The sequence below is a fragment of the Anabrus simplex genome, chromosome 1, assembly GCF_040414725.1.
Source record: "Anabrus simplex isolate iqAnaSimp1 chromosome 1, ASM4041472v1, whole genome shotgun sequence".
Lineage (NCBI taxonomy): Eukaryota > Metazoa > Arthropoda > Insecta > Orthoptera > Tettigoniidae > Anabrus > Anabrus simplex.
Window position 1 is genome coordinate 799,338,973 of NC_090265.1, and position 21,866 is coordinate 799,360,838.

General features: G+C 35.3%; 1 protein-coding gene across 5 annotated transcripts in view; it reads right to left on the bottom strand.

Moving 5' to 3' along the window:
* Positions 1-18,371: 18,371 nt before the first annotated feature.
* Positions 18,372-21,866, bottom strand: part of LOC136857549 (tectonin beta-propeller repeat-containing protein 2) — a 211,956-nt gene continuing 208,461 nt past the window's right edge. For 4 of the 5 annotated variants that reach the window (XM_067136303.2, XM_067136301.2, XM_067136304.2 and 1 more), the window contains one exon: positions 18,372-20,213. In XM_067136303.2, coding sequence (XP_066992404.2) covers positions 20,053-20,213 — 161 coding nt within the window. In that variant the 3' untranslated portion in view covers positions 18,372-20,052. The remainder of the gene's footprint in view (positions 20,214-21,866) is intronic. The other variant, XM_067136305.2, reaches the window with a different exon arrangement.

The window sequence follows — 21,866 nt, forward strand, 5'->3', positions numbered from 1 at the left end:
TGTGGGCCATAACTGTAAATATTTAGTTTTAGTTCAGTTGTACTTTTTTCTTTTAGATTACATGGAATAAAAAATACTAAAAATAATTACCAAATTGGTTCTTCTATTCTTTAATAATAGTCTATGAATAACTACAATGTGTGAACTCTTAAATTTTCTCTTCAGTGTTACTTTATCCAAAAACTTTACAAATCAACAATCAGTACGTCGGTAGGTCTTTCTTTATCATGTGGCTTTTATTGCCGGGAGTGTCCGAGGACATGTTCGACTCGCCTGGTGCAGATCTTTGTATTTGATGCCCAAAGGCGACCTGCGAGTCTGGATGTGGAATGATGTTGATGATGATGATGATGTAGTGATGAAGTAGAGAGAGTGTGAAACCCGGTGCCGGCATGTAGGCTACTCCTGTCGAATAACACCAAGGGGTCTGCTCAAAGCTTAACGTCCCCATCTGACGAACGAATCACTATCAACAGTGACATATGCCCTCACACCGTAGTTGAGTGGTTTGGAATTCAATCCAACTTTTGGCACATAATCTAGTGATTAGAAATTGTATACCACCACCTCCCCTACTCTGTCGGCCAACATTCTGATGTTGAACACTTTTTCGATGAACGGGACTCAAACCGGCTAACCCCGGTGTCAGACCAAATAGACTTCAAGGATTTAATGATCACGGCCACCAGGTAGGTAAAAAGTAAAAATTATGAAAAAAAAAAAAAAAAAAAAACTATGGACTTGTAATTCTTCATTCCACAATTTTACTTCAAAAACCTCATGACATAAAATATGTTGAATGTAAGATTAAAAAGCTTGTAAGTCCATATTTGATCAAATTATAAAATATATATTACTTAAACTTATATGTCAGCCTGGTCACGAGATGAATTTCATGGCGAATTAATGGTGGGCACCTATAAAAGGACAAACAGGTCATCATTTGGGTGATTCTGACTTACAGGGTTTTTAAAGAAAGGTGACAATTTCCATTGCCGACTTTGGGTCCCTTTCCATGCAAAAGGTCACATAATCGGATATTTCATTCAGAACCATGCCCTTCAATGGATTGCTATTTTGGTGTAACACCTGCATGACCACCTACACTAGGAGTACATTTCATATAGTCATATGTCATACTGAAAAAAAAAATCCTAAGTGACTGATGAGTCACAAAAATAAACACTGGTAAATCAGTGAAAGACAACAGGCAAGCCAATTACAGGAGAAGTGTCACAGCTATGAAAACAAAGCTACAGCTAAAAGCGCAGGAAGTAAAAATGAAAGAATATTACTAATGAACCATCATTTCCTTTTTGGGAAATGTTAACCTACATACTCACAAGGGGGCATTCCCTACTCGTCACCACCGATTTCGCTCAAATTTATAGAACATGCAGGGTTTGGGTAGAAATGAAAGTACCCAAAGTGGGAACTCCAGATGGTCAAGCGTATAGAAAATAACAGTAAAAATAAGAATGTTGACACGGCTCTCGCACCGTATAAGCCACTTACGTTAGTGCGCACGCCGAGCAGTAGCTGGCGTAGCGGTAAGAGCTTGGACTGGTAATTCGATGGTCGTGAGTTCAACTAACCGTGTTAAGTTCCACAGATTTGCTACATTTTTACATCACAGAAATTTGTATTTACTCTTGCTAATTGGTAAAGCAGACAAGACATAATTATTGTAATGAAGTATTATTAATATTTAACACAGCTATATAAATAAAAAATATAAAAATTCCCTTACTAAAATTAGGGTGTGGGGATAATTCTTTTACGTCGCACAAACTCAGATAGGTCTTATGGCGACGATAGGATAAGAAAGGGCTAGGAGTGGAAGGAAGCAGCCATGGCCTTAATAAGGTACAGCCCCAGCATTTGCCTGGTGTGACAAATGGAAACCATGGAAAACCATCTCTCGAATACTGGACACTGGCTGCTATCAAGCTCGGCGTGTGGGGATTGTTTGCATGTAGGGGTACCTCATTTACAAGACTGAAAAAAATCTACACATTTCTATAAATTCTATGGAAAAGTTGGTAAGCAAACATGGAGAGCAAAATTATAAATACAAAAATACAAGAATGAGGTAAATACAAATATATAAACTTACCAATATAAGAGCTGTGAATGGTAAATATACTTGGAACTGGCTGTGTGCAATCTGTTTTTATCTAGTGGACAGTGCCAGGCCTAATTTAAACCTATGAAAGCTTGGAAGAAACAGAATCAAATGAAACCAGAGACAAAGAAAGTACCGTGTGGCATTTGGTCTTGAAGACTCCTCATAATAATTTTCATAGTCAATTTCATTGGTCAACATGCCTTTATTCATGCAAAGAACCTGTTTTTCTTTGGTACCAAGTAGTTAAATGACAAGCAAGCAAAAAATACCCACTTAGTTGAAAGACATGTTATCTTTTATAGTATGAAAGAAGAAAGTCGGACCAATACGAACATGATTCATCCATAGATTAGATGAGGAGCAACCAATCAAAATGTGTAATGTCCATTAATACAAATTTTTCAGGAGAAGCAGAAAACTGATAGCTCCTAAAGTATTAAATAAAATATAATGCAGTTTTCACACTTAGTTACTTATTGGGAAACTGAATTAGATGTCATGTTTGAAGAGATCAATAATTTATTGGGGATGTTAGAAAGTTTACATTTTGGACAATATTCGTTTTGATCTTTTTTTTTCTTGATTTATTAGTTTCATCTTGATTTATTAGTTTATTAGATTTTATGCATTTTATGAAAGGAAAGTACACACCAGGCAGCCAAATCTAACGCAACCCAACCACGACAGCAATAACACACATCAGCAATTATAGACGAGAAACGAGCCACCATTCTGCAATTGACACTTATGCACAAAAGCAGACTGTATTTTAATACTTTAAGGCAACATTCAATCACAACTGCACATATCTACCTCTGGTTACACATTAGATTTGTCATCAATAACTGAAGATTCTAATAATCATACTAGTGGATAAGCCTAACATATAGCAGAACCCCAAGAGAGCACCGCCTATGAATACAAGCACGGACTTCTCCATTTATATTGGATATTAGCAGAAGTACCCGTTCTTCGTACGGGTTATCTGAAACTGGCTTTAGTTACTCATACTATCGGTGTGACTGACTTCATTAGATATTTATATCACTGGTGTATTTACGTAAGTACGTAGACATTATTTGTCATGTTTGGAATTATAGTGTATCTTCTTCTTTACTTCATGGGGGCCTCTAAATATTAGTTCCTTATTAGAGTCGACCTCTAAGACCTTTTGCTACCATGTTTTTCCTTCTTTCCCATCTAGATATAAATGCTTCCTTCACAAAGTTGCAGGATTAGTGTAAGTATACTTCCGCTAGATAGTACCAAAAATATAAATATTATTGAATGTATTTGTTTGATCAGACATTTCCTAACTATTACAACTGATCAAGGAAATACACGATGCATAAAAGAAACTACTAAAATTATCAAGAATTATAATTCTCAGGGCTGTCACTCATGTCGCACATCATATAATGAATCTGTGTATAAATGTTGAGAAATTGGGTACAGTATATAGGTTGTTTCCATGGTTACAATGATCGTAAAAGTGGACCAAAATATCAGCACTAATAACATCAGTGATCCTACTACTCCAAGATTTGATAGAAAATAGTTTAAACTATAGGTAACAGACTCCGCAAAATGCTGCAACCTAAGCCAGTACGTAAAAACGGAGGCACGACGGTTGCTGTACTACGGAGATCTCCGGGGCTATTATTTTTATACTTCACTCTCTTTCCATCCCCGCCCAAAGGAGTGCTTTGAGCGTCTTGCATAACAGTTTATTTTTTCCAGATAGAAAGTTATATGTGTATCAATTTTGGTTGGCAGCTATGCAGCGGCTGTACAATGTTGGAGCTGACGTTGCCATGGTTACGGCCGTTCGTTTCTTCATCCGATTCCTAGACCAGGGGTAGTGTGGTTCCAATATCTCCATAATGGTTGGTTTTAGGGCTTGAAGGGTTTACCGAGTTTTGTTTTTTGAGTCAAGGGGCTTAAAATGAGCTTTGTCTCATCCTTGTACGACAAATTATATTTCGCCTATATTAGCCTATTTTTTAATATTATTATATCCCCCCCGTCGCCACCCTCGAATTGTTTTGAAAATAAAGTGCAGTCCATGTTACTCATTGGCAATGTAGCTTTCTATAGGAGAAGTAATTTTTAAAATCGGTTCAGTAGTTTTTGAGTCTATCCGTTACAAACAAATATACAAATTTTTCCTCTTTATAATATTAGTATAGAAGTATAGATTACATCCCTACACATACGGTTGCCGTCAGGAATGGCATCCAGCCGTAAAACAGGGTCAAATCCACATGTGCAACACAGTTCGCACCCGCAACCCCACAGGTGTGGGTAAAGCGATAGAAGAAGAAGATACCCATTTTAAAAATTCATCCGCTTTTTTTTATTCTTTTCACCCCTTTAAGTGGATTTTCCAAAAAGAGTGTGTTCATTTTTAAAGGAGATTCCAAGTACCAATTTTAAAGTCTGCAACATCTTCATTTTAGAGATATATGTATCCTTATATAAATAATTCAACTCCTTCCTCACTTCTTTTCATACACTCCCCCTTAAGTGGATTTTCTGAAAACTAATATTTGTGTTCTTTTATTTTTAAAGGGGATTCCAAATATCAATTTTAATGTCTGTAACATGTTAGGTTTCTGTGATATACTGCAGATAATTTAGCTGTTGTAGAATCCTGGAGCTGACGTCGCCATTGTTACGGCAGTTCATTACTTTATCTGATTCCCTGAGCAGGGGTAATGTGGTGCCAATATCTCCGTAACGGTTGATTTTAGGGCCTTAAAATATGGTTTTCGGGCCCAAAGGGCTTACAGAGTTTTATTTTTTGCGTCAAGAGGATTAAATTGAGCTTTGTCGCGTCCTTATACGACAAATTCGATATTTTGCCTATATTAGCCTATTATTATTATATTATATGTTTTGAAAACAAAATACAGCCCATGTTACTCATTCGCAATGTAGCTTTCTATAGGTGAAGTCATTTTTAAAATTGGTTCGGTAGTTTTTGAGTCTATTCGTTACAAACAAACAAATTCTTCCTCTTTATAATATTAGTATAGAAAAATAAGAAAATCGACAAACGCAAGATGTTAAACTCATTTTAATGAAGTGTTCTTAGTCATCATAATGGATTTTAACATGAACTGTGTATCTTAATACGCGATTTTAATATGTACTATATATTTTAAAGTGTTTATGTACCTGTACTTTTAAAATAAGTTAATCCACACGAATTTTAGGCCTAAAAGATATACCCACACTCATTTTTAGAATGTACATATAGCCAGCTTTTACTTTGAAACATGCCCAATTTGAACGTTGGACACATTCCATTATTATGGCTTTTCTATTAGGCAAGGCATATTAACCAACTTTGACTTATGAGAAGGTACTAATGTACAGCTGAGGATGACTGTATAAAAAGTCGAAACCGTTCTTATCTATAATATATTGATCTATTTTATCGGACATTACACGTTACATGAGTTTACTGTATTTTTATCATTATTAGTTCACATTAATTTTCATACCTGAAAATTGTAACTTGCAAAATTACACTTTCAGCCACTTCAAATTCACAGTACCTACTTAGAAGAGCATACAATGCATATCTACCTGAAGGAATTCAACAAAGATTAAAATTACTTTGTAAAAACTGGTCCAGTACAATAATTTATTATAGGCAGAATATTACTGTCTGGAATTAGCTACACTTACTATATTTTAAATGCTCTTCAGGACCTGCTCACCTGATGAGCTAAACTGAGCACTGTCCCTGCATTGCAGGAGGCCATAGCCCTTAGGGGATTCATACGGCTAATTTATTTTTTATTTGTTTTTTATTTTTACTACATTTTATGCATTTTATGAAAGGAAAGTAAAGTGATACATCACTGGTGGATTTACATTCCGATTCAGTCACCCGCGTGGACAATATATGATTTGTTTTAACTGCCCATTTTCAAGATATTTCAATGTTTACAGTATACATATAGATAAAATTTGAATGCAGTAATATGTAGAGCACCAAAAATACTCCATGAAACTGCATCAAACTCAATTTAGTCCAGAGCCGGCCCCGTGGTGAAGGGGTAGCATGCCTGCCTCTTACCTGGAGGCCCCAGGTTCGATTTCCGGCCAGGTCAGGGTTTTTTACCTGGACCTGAGGGCTGGTTCGAGGTCCACTCAGCCTACATGATTAGAATTGAGGAGCTATCTGATGGTGAGATAGCGACCCTGGTCTCGAAAGCCAAGAATAACGGTCGAGAGGATTCGTCGTGCGGACCACATGACACCTCGCAATCTGCAGACCTTCTAGGACTGTAGTGCCATGGGGTTTGGTTTGGACATTGTATGTTTTGATTGGTTGCTCCTCATACATAATCTGATATGCAAACACAGGATCAGCTTAACATGATCCTACTTATAATGATTACAATTATTAAGAAATGCAATCTATCTCGGGCTGCTAGATTTCCAAACTATCACAACAATTTTTATGACACATTGACTTTCACTAATATTCTTATCAATAAATTTTAATGACAATGAGTGGTGAATACTCGAACTGCTGCGTAACTCAGTTTGTTAAGAAGACCCATAGGTAGCGCAAGAATTCAAAACATAGAAATGCACCCCAGACACCTTTGTTCAGCTCTGCTGTAAAATTTCCACTGCCAACCTTGGGTCCCTTTCTGCGCAGTAGATCACATATAGTATAGTGGGAATGAATTAAATTAGAAATATCGCTGATGTAATTATTGAAGGTCTATTCAATTTTAATTTCGGGAAAATAATGAAGCACTGTAAGGAAATATGCCAGAGAAAATTTCTATTAAATCATTTTGCATATATTTTTACTAGCTAATATAAAAACAATATCACAATGGAATAGTCATTACTCCCCTTTTATTTATTCTAGTTTAAAAGCTGCTTTACAATATAACGTCTCTGTATTCACTAAAAAGTGTGACCTGGAAATTCCTCTTCAACAGAAGTATGAAAAATAAACAACATCTGACCTTTGGTACAACTTCTCAAACCTCATGAAAAATACAATTTTTTAAATCCGTACATGAGAAGCAAAAGGGCTTATGTCCTACTTTAACACATTGCTTCTCAGGTAGGGAAATAATTTCATCATGTTCTGGTAATATCCATACACTAAAATAATTACATTATTTTACAATACAATAAATATAAAAAGTTACAACATGTGGAATGATTTAACAAAAAGTCACTTATCACAAACATGAAAAACGAACAAAAGAGTAAATAAATTTATCACAAAACTTTGAAAATATAAATGTCATTAAAAACCATTTATTCCACACACAATTTATCTAATAAAACAATATGGTACTTACACAACCACTGTGAAATATTTCTGACCAAACCTCCAGTTTCATAAGATTTTGAAAGTGGGAAAAAGAAGCAGATCTTCAGTACTAAATAAAAACTAATGATCGAGCATTCCGTATTTATCTTGTCAGAATTCATAATCCATAGTAAAAAAATGATAGAAGAGTGTAAAAATAATCTATCAGGAGGAACAAATCAACCAGTACAGGGTTAACTGTATATTTAAAAACTGTAAAAATAATAAATTATTCTGTAAAATCAATCTTCGAACAGCAATTAGTACTCTTACATAATATCCAATTTCTGATATTAATTTTTGGACTAGGAGATGTATAAAGAAAGTATAACAAAATGCAAGCAAGCTTGTAGTTTTACCCAGTTGTATACTCATGAGACTTACAGTTTTACATGGAATCTGAGTCACAGAAGATGACATCTTATATGAAAACTCTCACATTTTCAAGAATAGTCTGTTATTAAATGTTATCTTTTTTTCAATATTTTATCCTGAATTAGTTTCTTTTCTTTTACTTATAACTCTTAGGTTCTTTATTGTGTCAAAACTAATTTATGAATAAATAAATGAATTTAGAAACTACCTGAAAAAGAAAACGTATGGTAACAGAACTATACTTGAAAGAGAAACAACTTAATTAAAAACAGAATGATATGTTTTGTTCTTGAAAGAACATCAGATTATATCAAATCACACTAGAAAATATTTAGAAATGTATAGTCATTCATAAATAGGACCTGGATGTTTATGACCTATAAAAGTATTAAAATATGACAAATGAAAAATGTGTGTGTTTGCTGTGTGATCAGTTCTGTGACATATATCACATCACAAGATGTAAAAACAAATCTCTACGCAATGATAGCAAAGACTAAAATGGTCAATAATCTTTGTAATGCACATTCGGGCGCTTTTCTAATAATAATAATAATAATAATAATAATAAATCTGACAAACATTTTTGGTAACATTTTCAAAATCTTCCTGCTGTTTAAATTAACCTTATATTGAAGATATAATTTTAAAATCTAGCACATTCAATAATAATAAGTAATAATATTAATTTGTATTATTATACGGTATTTTGATTTACTGTATTTAATTACTCAAACCAGAGGTAACTCTTAACTCTGCACAGAATGAAATAAATGTCACATTTTGATGGGCAATCAGAAAGAATTATAATAGCTGATTACATACATTCTAAAGTTTTCAAACAGGAACGATCTTCTATTTTCACGCAACACTGACTTGTAACTGGGAAAAGACCGCTCAACATCAGTCTCTTCCTATACAACTTACCCTCCTAATTCACATGTATATTTCTAAGAGAGAAACATACCGTTATGCACTTCCCGGCGTCACAAGTTCCCCGCTTATGCAGTCTGCTGAGAGATTTATTAGCATAAGGTTCAGAGTTTAGTGAAGTGTTCACGTGTTTGGTGCTCAATGTGTTGTTCCAATGTCATTTTCATTACATGAGCGTGTGTATATACAAAATATGTTCATAAAGTACAGGAAATCTTATGCAAAAACACGCGCTGGCTGCATTACAGCAAAGTGCTTGGCAGGAGACAGGCTCGCAGCGCAGGCGAGTAAGAATCCCCCGAATAGATAAAATAATGTCCCTGTATTACCACATCAGGTGAATGCTGAGGCTGTATCTTAATTAACCTTGAAAGTGGCACATTTCTATACACCTTCTCTTAGTTAACTCCTGTTCTCTTCCGACCCAGATGGTAATAAGAACACAGGATCTGTGGAGTCTTTCATTTTCACACCTTTTATGGCCCTTCTCTTTCTACTGCTGATATCCTCATTTTCCTTTGATTAGTGTTAAGAGAGGAAGATTGCTCAAAAGTCCTTATTTTTAAAACAAACACCACCACCAAGACATCAGAGCTTCAAGAAAGTGGAACTATGGAATCTCCAGCAGGGGTGCTGGCAGATTTAAGGTAGAACCACAAATTTTTGGACAAAGGTTCATTAAATCGAGTACAAAGGCACAGAGCAGAAACCATTTTTATTAGCGATTCTATCACGATTATGGTTCTAAGTTCATGTGTTTGTCTGCTGGAACTGATGGAACTTACTTTAACTAATACCATATCAACAATAACGTTTAGAGGAGAGGTTTCTGAACCATTTTTGATTAAAACAGGTTTAAGACAAGGAGACTGTTTATCACCATTACTACTAAATTGTGCATTAGAATTTACAATAAGAGAATGGTACAAGGTCAACCCAAAGAACATAAAAGTTGGAAGCTTTAAAAAAAAATTAAGTTAAAAAGTGTTTAGGATTTGTTGATGACCTTGCTCTATTGTCCAATAATATTCAGGAAACTCAACACCAAATTAAATCTCTACAGGAAACAGCATAAAAATATGTCTCACAATATTGATTGAAAAAAACTGAGATCATGTTTACACATACCCACTGTCTAATGGGAACAAGAGAGGTCAACCTATTCAATACCATATAATGTTATAAGAAAAATTATAACATTTTATTATACTCGGATGTATACCAGGATGTATATTCATAGTTTTAAGACAGATGGTGCTATTTTTTAAGTTTAAGTCATAGGTTAATGTTCATGGATCCCATTTTTAATTAGGTCTTGCCAGTTCTGTAAAATTTGTATGTACTTCATGCATTGTTTATTGTAACTTTGTCTATGTATATTTTTCTTATTTTTGGCTGATGATGATGCACACCGGTACCGAGTATAATAAAATGTTATAATTTTTCTTATAACATTATATGGTATTGAATAGGTGGACCTCTCTTGTTTCCATTAGATTCTCGGTTCAATACGGAATAAACATGAAGTTTTTAAACTTGAACATACCCACTGGTAAATAAAATAACAATTGATGGGCAAGAAATCAAGAAGTATTTAGGAGGAATCATAACTTATAATCTTAACGAGAAACCAGCTTGGCACAACAGAATGAATAAATTAAACAAAGCAAATTATATTACCAAGACTACATACCGTAAAATAAAAAAAAGCTTATCGACAGCAGAAAAATTAAGACATTATAAAACAGTCACAGAGCCAGAAATAACCAGGAACCATTTTTAAAATTACTAATACAGCTGAAACAGACAACATACTTAAGACAGAAAGAAGAAGAATTAGAACATGCATAAATAAACTGTATCAAGTTAATGGACAATGAAGAATAGCATCAACTAAAAGAGTTTATAAGAAAATTGAACGAGTATTGAGCACGATTAGGAAAAAACCTATATCATTCTTTGGACATCTTATCAGAACACCTGATAGTAGAATTAGCAGAAGATTAACTGAAAAATTATAGAATAGCAAGACCAAGATTAAATGGATCATGGAAATTATGGAGGATATTAAAGAACTACAAATAACAATAGAAGATCTCATAAACAACACAGAAAAAAATTAAGATACTTCAAGACACACTCATGAGCTGCAGACCATGGTCAATAAAAGGTCTACTGGGAGGGTATCAATCAATCAATCAATCAATCAATCAATCAATCAATCAATCAATCAATCAATCAATCAATCAATCAATCAATCAATCCTGATCTGCATTTAGGGCAGTCGCCCAGGAGGCAGATTCCCTATCTGTTGTTTTCCTAGCCTTTTCCTAAATGATTTCAAAGAATTTGGAAATTTATTGAACGTCTCCCTTGGTAAGTTATTCCAATCCCTAACTCCCCTTCCTATAAATGAATATTTGCCCCAGTTTGTCCTCTTGAATTCCAACTTTATCTTCATATTGTGATCTTTCCTACTTTTATAAACGCCACTCAAACTTATTTGTCTACTAATGTCATTCCACGCCACCTCTCCGCTGACAGCTCGGAACATACCAATTATTCTTGTTTTAATGTTCATACATACCACTTAGTCGAGCAGCTCTTCTTCTTTCTCTCAATTGTTCCCAACCCAAACTTTGCAACATTTTTGTAACGCTACTCTTTTGTCGGAAATCACCCAGAATACATCGAGCTGTTTTTCTTTGCATTTTTTCCAATTCTTGAATCAGGTAATCCTGGTGAGGGTCCCATACACTGGAACCATACTCTAGCTGGGGTCTTACCAGAGACTTATATGCCCTCTCCTTTACATCCTTACTACAACATCTAAACACCCTCATAACCATCTGCAGAGATCTGTACCCTTTATTTACAATCCCATTTATGTGATTACCCCAATGAAGGTCTTTCCTTATATTAACACCTAGATACTTACAATGATCCCCAACAGGAACTTTCACCCCATCAACGCAGTAATTAAAACTGAGAGGACTTTTTCTATTTGTGAAACTCACAACCTGACTTTTAACCCCGTTTATCAACATACCATTGCCTGCTGTCCACCTCACAACATTTTCGAGGTCACGTTGCAGTTGCTCAGAAACTTGTAAATTATTTATTACTCTATACAGAATAACATCATCCGCAAAAAGCCTTACCTCCGATTCCACTCCTTTACTCATATCATTTATATATATAAGAAAACATAACGGTCCGATAATACTGCCTTGAGGAATTCCCCTCTTAATTATTACAGGGTCAGATAAAGCTTCACCTACTCTAATTCTCTGAGATCTATTTTCTAGAAATATAGCAACCCATTCAGTCACTCTTTTGTCTAGTCCTATTGCACTCATTTTTGCCAGTAGTCTCCCATGATCCACCCTATCAAATGCTTTAGACAGGTCAATCGCGATACAGTCCATCTGACCTCCAGAATCCAAGATATCTGCTATATCTTGCTGGAATCCTACAAGTTGAGCTTCAGTGGAATAACCTTTCCTAAAACCGAACTGCCTTCTATCGAACCAGTTATTAATTTCACAAACATGTCTAATATAATCAGAAAGAATGCCTTCCCAAAGCTTACATACAATGCATGTCAAACTTACTGGCCTGTAATTTTAAGATTTATGTCTATCACCCTTTCCTTTATACACAGGGGCTACAATAGCAACTCTCCATTCATCTGGTATAGCTCCTCCGACCAAACAATAATCAAATAAGTACCTCAGATATGGTACTATATCCCAACCCATTGTCTTTAGTATATCCCCAGAAATCTGATCCATTCCAGCCTTTTTTCTAGTTTTCAACTTTTGTATCTTATTGTAAATGTCATTGTTATCATATGTAAATTTTAATACTTCATTGGCCTTAGTCTCCTCCTCTATCTCGACATTTTCCTTGTAACCAATAATCTTTACATACTGCTGACTGAATACTTCTGCCTTTTGAAGATCCTCACATACAACACTCCCCTTGTTCATTAATTATTCCTGGAATGTCCTTCTTGGAACCTGTTTCTGCCTTGAAATACCTATACATACCCTTCCATTTTTCACTAAAATTTGTATGACTGCCAATTATGCTTGCCATCATGTTATCCTTAGCTGCCTTCTTTGCTAGATTCAATTTTCAACAGAACAAAGGCAGGCAGTATCTCTCAGAATGAAAAAATATTGGGCTGATAGGAAATCAAGAAATCCTTTGTATAACTGACCAGGGTGGTCCAATGTAGGCCATAACATGTAAAATAAATAAATAAATAAATAAATAAATAAATAAATAAATAAATAAATAAATAAATAAATAAATAAATAAATAAATAAATAAATAAATAAATAAATAAATAAATAAATAAATAAATAAATAAATAAATAAATTAAATAAATAAATATTATTGATTCTATACTTAGCAAAAAAGCAATCAGATTGCAGGTCATTAATAAAGCCAAAACACTTGTAATGGTAGGAAAATTCCAGAAGTAATCATATAAGAATATTGTGAAACTTCCTCCAAGACAAATAAATGACAAGGAGACATAAATCAAGATCTGGGTTATGAGAGACGACTACTACCACCACCACCACCACCACCACCATTTACTTGTGCTACACTCCTCACTTTAACCTTTCCTGTCCGATCTCCCTTGGTCAACTATTGTTCACTTCCAACCTTGATGGTGTTAGGTTTGCAAGCCCTAGAGAGCCTTTTATTTATATGCCCTTCGTGGCCTTTCTCTTTTTTAAACATTTGTCACTGATCTGTATTTGGGACTGTCGCCCAGGTGGAAGATTTCCTATCAGTTGTTTAAGTAGTCTTTTCTTAAATGATTTCAAAGAAGTTGGAAATGTATCGAAGATCTCCCTTTTGCCGGTACCTTCATTCTTCGTAGTTTTGGACTTCTTTCATTATTCCTTCTGGTTAGTGTTAAGAGAGGATGGTTGCCCAGTTGTACTTCCTATTAAAACAATCACCACCACCACTATCACAAATTTTCTTTTTGCAGCTCCAGCCAGGTCAGAACGTTAATGGCACCTTTCGACCTTCTTCTATCCAACCATCATTCCTGTCCCTTATCTGTGTTAAAATTGGGATTCCTTCTTATTATGCTGGTCTTGATCAAGTTCAGCCAATTTAGCATGGGTCTACCTCTTATTCTCCTTCCTTCAGTCAGCCTCGATCATCCCCTTCAGTTTCATTCTTTCTTCCATCCTCTTCATGTGTCAAAATCAACACAGTTTATTTCCCTCCAATCTGTCTGAAAACTTTTCCACTCAGATTTCATTCCCAATTTCTTGTCTTTCTTATCACACTTCTTAATATTTTAATCTCACTGGCCAAGTTTTTATTCTCCCATCTTTTTGTCAGTGTACAAGTCTCTATTGTATTATGTCAGAATGGTTCAATAATACATCTTAACATCACCTCTTTAGACTTCCTTGGTACATCCTTATTCCAGATCAAGTTCCTCACACTGTAATAAAATGCATGTTATGCATGTTTAATGTTCCTTGAACTGCTATCAGTTTTGAGTAATGTCAAAGTGTTGGAATTTTGTCCTGAAAAAGGGTTATGTGATATGCCAAGAAATCTACTGACATGTGTCTCCGATTTCAGCTCTCTTAAATTCCAACTGGCTGCACTGGTATTTTTTTCTTGCAACCTTAACCCACCGGCTTACCTAACCGTCGAATCGACGGGATGTGCGAGCCTGTGCCCGGCTTACCTAACCATTGAATCAACAGGGTAATTAGTATCCTGCTTTATCGATGGTAAAGGGAAGGCAGTAGATTAAAAACTCAACAGATGGCATTACAATCATTCTTTATATCTGAAGGAAGTCTCTTCAGCTGTATTTGAGTCATGTTTAGGGGATTAACCGCATAAATTGAAGATAGCATTGAGCTGATGTCACGGGTATTCAGTGAGTAAAGATGAGCACGCGCGAGGCTATTACCAAGCGAGAAGTCATGGATATTTTACTGAATAGTGATTGTCAAGAAGATTATAATCTATCTGTAAGTTCTTCCTGTGAATCTAGTGATGCAGATACGTTATCTGTGCTTAGTGAAGTTAGTGATAGTAATACGAGTGAAGAAGCAGAAAAATATTAAGAATGTAAATGTTCCAACGCACCGTTAGAAAAAACAAAGTTAGAGAGTGGAAATGGGAATCTGCTTGTCCACTGCAAGGTATTCCTACCAAAATACCATTCACTGGAATTCCTGGGGTAAATCCTGTTTTTCAAAATATCAAAATTACGCCTAAACATGGGAGTGCGAGGTCTGCAAAGTAGCTCTTCACATGCCTGAATGCTTCAAGATATTCCACACTAACAAGAATTATTAGGTGAGTTTATAGTGCATAGTTTTTTTTTTTTTTCACTGTAATGCAGAACATTGCATTGAAATGATTATTTTTGAGTATTTCTATGAACGTTTGACAACATTTGAGCCAGTAGTTGCAGTGATATCTTTTAAGCACAGTCTTGCATGGACCTTATAAACACCAGTATTTAAATAGTAATTTAAAGGTCCGGAACTGATGTTTATAAGGTAAGCGAATGGGTTAAGCATAGAAGATGAGTGCCAAATGAACTATGCTGTTTGTTACGATGATGGACCTAGAGTCCAAAAACCGATTATGGATTATAATAGTGTGCTGATACAACTGTTTGTGATTAAATCTCTTAAAGATACTATTTAAAATAGTTTATATTAGGTCCACCTTGTCAATACACTTTTAATGATTGAAAATTAATTATTCATTCATACAGGTTTCAGGAACAAAATGCATTCCCTTCATCAGTTAAACAGTATCTTTAATAGATTGAGACAAGTCAATACAGGATCAAATCTAATACCTATTATGGTTAAGTTTATCAACAGTGTTTAATAATAATAATAATAATAATAATAATAATAATAATAATAATAATAATAATAATAATAATAATACTATCATCTGCACTGTTTACTAAAATGGCTTTGATATTTTATAATGATTATAATTGGACTGTGCTGTGTGATTGATCAATAATCGACACAAAAACTTGGGCATGAAGGGTAGGTATGATCTTATTGTTTACTGTATTGGACAGTAAGCTGGGCTGAGTGGCTCAGATGGTTAAGGCGCTGGCTTTCTGACCCCAACTTGGCAGGTTTGATCCTGGCTCAGTCTGGTGGTATTTGAAGGTGCTAAAAAATGTCAGCCTTGTGTCCGTAGATTTACTGGCACGTAAAAGAACTCGTGTGGGACTAAATTCCAGCAACATGGAGATGCCAAAAACAAAACAAACAAAAAAAGGAAAGAAGCAGTTAGAGGGACGTAAAGCAAATATTTTTATTGGGTAGTAAAAAGACCTGTTCTGAAAATATGACCAATAAAACACTCACCAACTTAGGCCAAAAATTTACAGAGGATGGTAGCTGCATGACAAAAATTGAGCGCTGGATTGCTCAAGTGAAGGCTATTTATATGTAGAACAGTAGACTACGGTGTACCAACAGGCTTAACTCTTACCTTCGTATAGAGAGTGCAGAGCTTTTGGACCACGGATCCTACATATAGTCGAACCTCGATATCTCGAATCACCTCAGGAGCTGAATTTTATTTTGAGTTATCGAAATTTCGAGATATAGAGAATTTCCGCCTTCGAGATTGCACAAAATCAAATCATGTGTAACTATGCCTTGATACTGGTATAAGTGTTATTTAACCATGTAAAAATAAATGCGAAGTATTTCGTCATTTTAATTACAACACTTACTGTATAATAGAAAGTTATTAAAGACAGAATACATACAGTAGAGAAATATGTTTTTCACTCTTAAGCTTCTTTTCTTCCATATAGTTCTATGTAGGATCGAAGAATACTAAGTGCTCTTAACGCCCAGTCTAGTGATGATCCAGGAGAGGGTTCATATAGCTCTAACTGCCTATGGTCAACGCACCAGGGATGGACAGATAAGATATACTGTAATACTTTAAAGAACAATAACACACAAACCTTAAAAGCTGTAATGCACAGTTAATGTTGTACAAACTTTGAGTCGTAGAATATTTTTATCTGCTATAGAGGAAACGTTTGCTTTGGGAAATTGAGAAATTTGTATAATCGATTTCGAGTAAGAGAAATAAATACACGTGAAGAATAGAACAGACGGTAGGGAAATTGAAATTATTTCAAGGTACTGGAAATTTGAGTAATGGAGGCTCGAGATATCGAGGTTCGACTGTATATTCATCTGAACGATATTTCTGTAGACCTAAGAAAGCTGGGCGGTATATAAAAGCAATATTGAATGCTTGGATTGGTCAAGCGAGGTCTAATTTTATATAGAATAAAAGACTACTGTGTATGAACAGGCTTAACCTCTACTTTCGTATAAGGATCCTACATACATTCATCTGAATGATACTTCTGTACATCTCACAAAGATGGACAGTAAATAAAAGCAATATTGAATACCTGAAGCTTTTGAAGAGTGGCGTTTCCACAAAATGCTTACAGTTGCGTCGACAGATGAGATTACAACAACAAAAAAAGACAGATGAGATAAATGCTGAGGTTTTGAGCAGAGTTAGGCAGAAGAGATCTCTGCTGAAATTATTTTGCAAATGATGTATTTCCTGGTCAGGTCTCAGCCATTCCTTATTAATGACTACTACTGAAGGAGGCTATATTGCTGGGAAAAGGCCTTGGGGAAGACCTCGGACTTCATTCTTTGATGCGGAAAGCATGTAGCAATGAAGAGAACAGCATTCAGTTGGGTGGCATGGAATTCATTTTGTGGCAAAAGACCAGTCATTCGATTGGATATTTGTTGATGATGAAGTTATTACCTCCAAACTGTACAACCGCTAAACCTTGCGACATACAGAATGTTGAGCTGCATTTTCATAAGATGATATCATATGCCCTCCAATCCTTAGAAATTGGAAGGCATGCACTTATCCACTTATTGTGTATAAGCCTTCATTAATGAAGTCATTCACATTTCTCTGTCCATGGGTTTTCTTTGAGCCTTCAAAATAAAACGTAAAGGATCATTCTCATAAAAAATCCAACAATAAGATTAAAAACAATTTTATTTAAAACTTTTCATTTGAATATTGAGTTTCTGTAGTTCTTATTGTATTAATATGTGATGTTTGAAATACACTAAGAGTGCATTATGACACCATTCACTGTCACTATCTGTAGCCATTTCCCATAAAGCATGATTTAGCAATTATTAGGACTATGATGAAGATGATGTTGGTTGAAAGAATACAGCAGATTGACAGATCAGGCATCATTCGATGAATAGATACTGTTAACTGTAACATATACTTGGTAACTTTAGAGGCTATAACCATTACTGTATCTCTTGAAGTATGACCAAAAAAATCAGAGATACAGCGGTATGTGTCTAATGTAAAAAGGATAGGATAGTTATTGCAAAGTATAGTTTGCACTCCTGTGGCATTCAAAAAGAACAGTCATGATTATAATTTCTTATTTCTGAAGAAACTTATTCACTTTCTCTAGGTTTCCTCTCTTCACATGCTTGATTTAATACACTTAATAAAATTAATACTCTGAATTTATATTATTCCAAATATACAAGAAAACATTCATGTGCTTTTTGTATGTAGATATGTACCTTATGGCTCTTTAAAAAAGATCAAAGAAGTCTTACTAGATATGAATTTTCTTTACATCTAAATTTATAATTTCTTATGCTAGTACAGTATTTCCAACTGGAGTCAGTAAATGAGGTACTTACAGTACATATTACGATTGTAAGAGGAAATCATAGCAGAGTTGGGTTAACAAGGTGCTCTCAGAAATACAACCTTGTATGGAAGAGTGTTGTTGGATCAATATTGAACAACTATAACAGGGCAAAACCTTTGGATTCTATCCTGTTACATACTGTTGCTCCAAACACAACATATTTTACATAGAATGGAATGGTATGACTAATACTGTTTAATTGAAAACTTTTCCATTTCACCCTGGTAAAAATTAAGATTCACATGTATTGAAAGTTACCATTTGTTTTCTTTTTCAGACTAACCTAATATATATATACACACATAGATACATACAGTAAATGCAGTAATGAGCATGCAAAATGTCATAAGGTAGCATTTCCATTTGAATCGTATTTTCACATTCATCCTTTGAAATGTAGGTTTCAGCATGTCTTGATTAAGGGAAGAATATTTGGGAGGGGATCAGAGAGTAGGGCAACTTGAAACATCTCCCTGCCCAGAAAGTAATATCTAAATGAGTGACTGCAATAAATATTAACACAACAGAGTATAACTGTATTTTTAATAAAAAGTTGAGCAATAAGTTTCAAGACTGAATTTTGAGTGTCAGATAGTGATTCATGGTAACTTGTTTTAAGGGGAAAAATAATGTGATTATCAGACCTGGATGTCTGTCACCCTGTCTAATACTCCTAACAATGCTTATTATGAACGTAAATTTTGGACAGAATATTTGGATATATGTTGTATTCAATACCTTTTTTTAACAGAAGAATGCATATTCAATATGCACAAACAAATTTATCTGTGCATGGACATCAGCCAAGTGATTTAGTTATAGCATGGAAAAGGTACAACAATTTGATTTCAGGCTATTTCAACTGGTTCTGCAACTTACAGATGTTCTGAAATGAAATTGCTTCCTAGGAGCAGAGAACATATCAAGAGATGTTCTGAAGAATAGGAAATGACTGAAAACTTGTCCTTAGCCAACATTTGGAATAGTTTAAAGCATGGGCGCCCGCAGGATCTTTTCCAAGGGGGGGCACATTAACAATTTTCTTGAATATAAATACCAATATAACGTCAGCAACATTAAATTTTTTACAGAAATTTGCAAATATAACAGATGCTAGATGACTGTCAGTAAGTTCAGTTTATGAAATAATCTGGTATGATATTAAACAATTGAACATCAACTTTTTAGAATTCCAGGGGGGAGGGGGCAAGCGCCCCCCCCTTGCGGGCGCCCATGGTTTAAAGGTTTAAATAGTATTCAAACCTATTTACATACAAAAAAAAAATCATGATTCTTATAGATATTTTATCAATAATTCAACTTGTCCAATTGATCTTTGGGACTTAGTAACTTTCTCAACAACTGTATTCAACAAATTACAATTCTTGAAGCCACATAATGACGAATGATAGTCCAAGAAAAGTTACGATACGAAATATATAACATCTCTATTCTGCAATAAAAACACCTCACATCTTCATTGTAACATGTTCCCAATCACCATCTACAGAAGAGTTGAGATCACTTATTCTTGAAAGAATGTCATCTGAACATAATGTGACTGCTAGCTGACTGTGCTGTAACAGTAAGGATTTCCTGTCCAGTGCCCAAAGGTCATCACTCATGGATGCTGAAATATAGAGATACCTTATTTTGAATATTGAATTTTCACGACCGCATTGTAATTGAAATCTACTTTCAACCTATTAGGTTACATTACAAAAATGGCCAATCGGACACCAGTGGTATCCGAACCCATAACCTCTGTACTTAACATCTCTTCAACACGTACTACATGTACTGTACATAAAACGACCTAATAGGCTGAAAGTACACAGTTCAAAAAAATTAGGGTAACATGTTTTTGAATGCATGACATGCTCCACAAAAACTACCTCACACCCAGGTATTTTACCAACTAAACCTTTATTCTTTACCGTTGAAGTATACAAAAGAACATCGATGGATTCACGTTCATTTTCAGAACATAAACGGAAATGTCTAAATAGGGGCGAAAACAAAGTGGTAACAGTCCTCCAGCGTGCATTTTTATCACAGTTGGAGAGCTTCAGTATGGTGTATGTCCTCCATGAGCATTATTACAGCTTGGCACCTACGTGGGATGCTCCGCATAAGTCGACGGAGGTCACATTGCGGTATCAGGTCCCATTCTTTAATGAGAGGCTGTTCGAGGTCTTGGAGAGTCTGTGGTGGAACAGGATGCCCACAAACACTCTGTCAAGCCTATCCCACACATGCTCGATAGGATTAAGTTCGGGACTCACTGCTGGCCATTCCATCTCTTGAATGTCCAGTTCTCGCAAGACAGCTCTGGTGATGCGCGCTACACGAGCCCTGGCATTGTCGTGCATGAGTATGAATTCAGGGCCAACCCCATATGCAGCAACCAACACGTGCTGTAGCAGTATCTGTTCAATGTATTCCGCAGCGGTAAGATTACCATGGACGACAACAAGATCCGTATGGCCATCAATACAGTACAGGATACAGTAGAATTCCTTTTCAAAATTGTAAACTATCCTATTGATAATCCTGAATTACTGTCTCTCCTAAATTTCCATATACCTCGCTTCGATTCCAGAAAGAACATAAAATTTTTAAATGAGAAAACCAGGACGTGTGCTCATGATAACTCGCCAGTAAACAGACTCTGTAGTATCTTCAACAGTGCCATTCAGAATAATAATTGCCTTGACTTCAGTCTGCCAATGCACAAGTTTGTAACTGAACTTCATTGCGCAACTGTATAAAGTCCTAAAAATAGGGGAAATTGTAAGGTGAAGTTCGATAATATTATGCTTGTACGTGTATTGCTTAATTTATTTTGTCATTTTACTTTGTTGTGTGTTGTTCTACCATATTAACATAAGGTTCTTTAGTTTTTAGAAAAATACTTTGATATGTTATAACAATATTATAGGAGATTAGATAAAATTGTCGAATATTGTTTAGATATAAGTATCACTATGTTAATTGTGGCTTATCTGAAGTAGTTGCCACTGTAATTGGGACATTAAGTCCTGTAGTGTGCAATAAATAAATAAATACTGAAGCCACCCCACACCATCACAGAACCTTTTCTGAATCGGTCGCTTTCCTGGACAACATTTGGCATGTACTGCTCACCACGGCGTCTCCATACATGTTGACGTCCATCACGCTGTGTCAGGGGAAATCTGGACTTGTCTGTGAACAACACAGGTCTCCATTGGTGAAGTTGCCAGTTGACGTGGGTACGGGCAAACAGAAGGCGAGCTGCGCG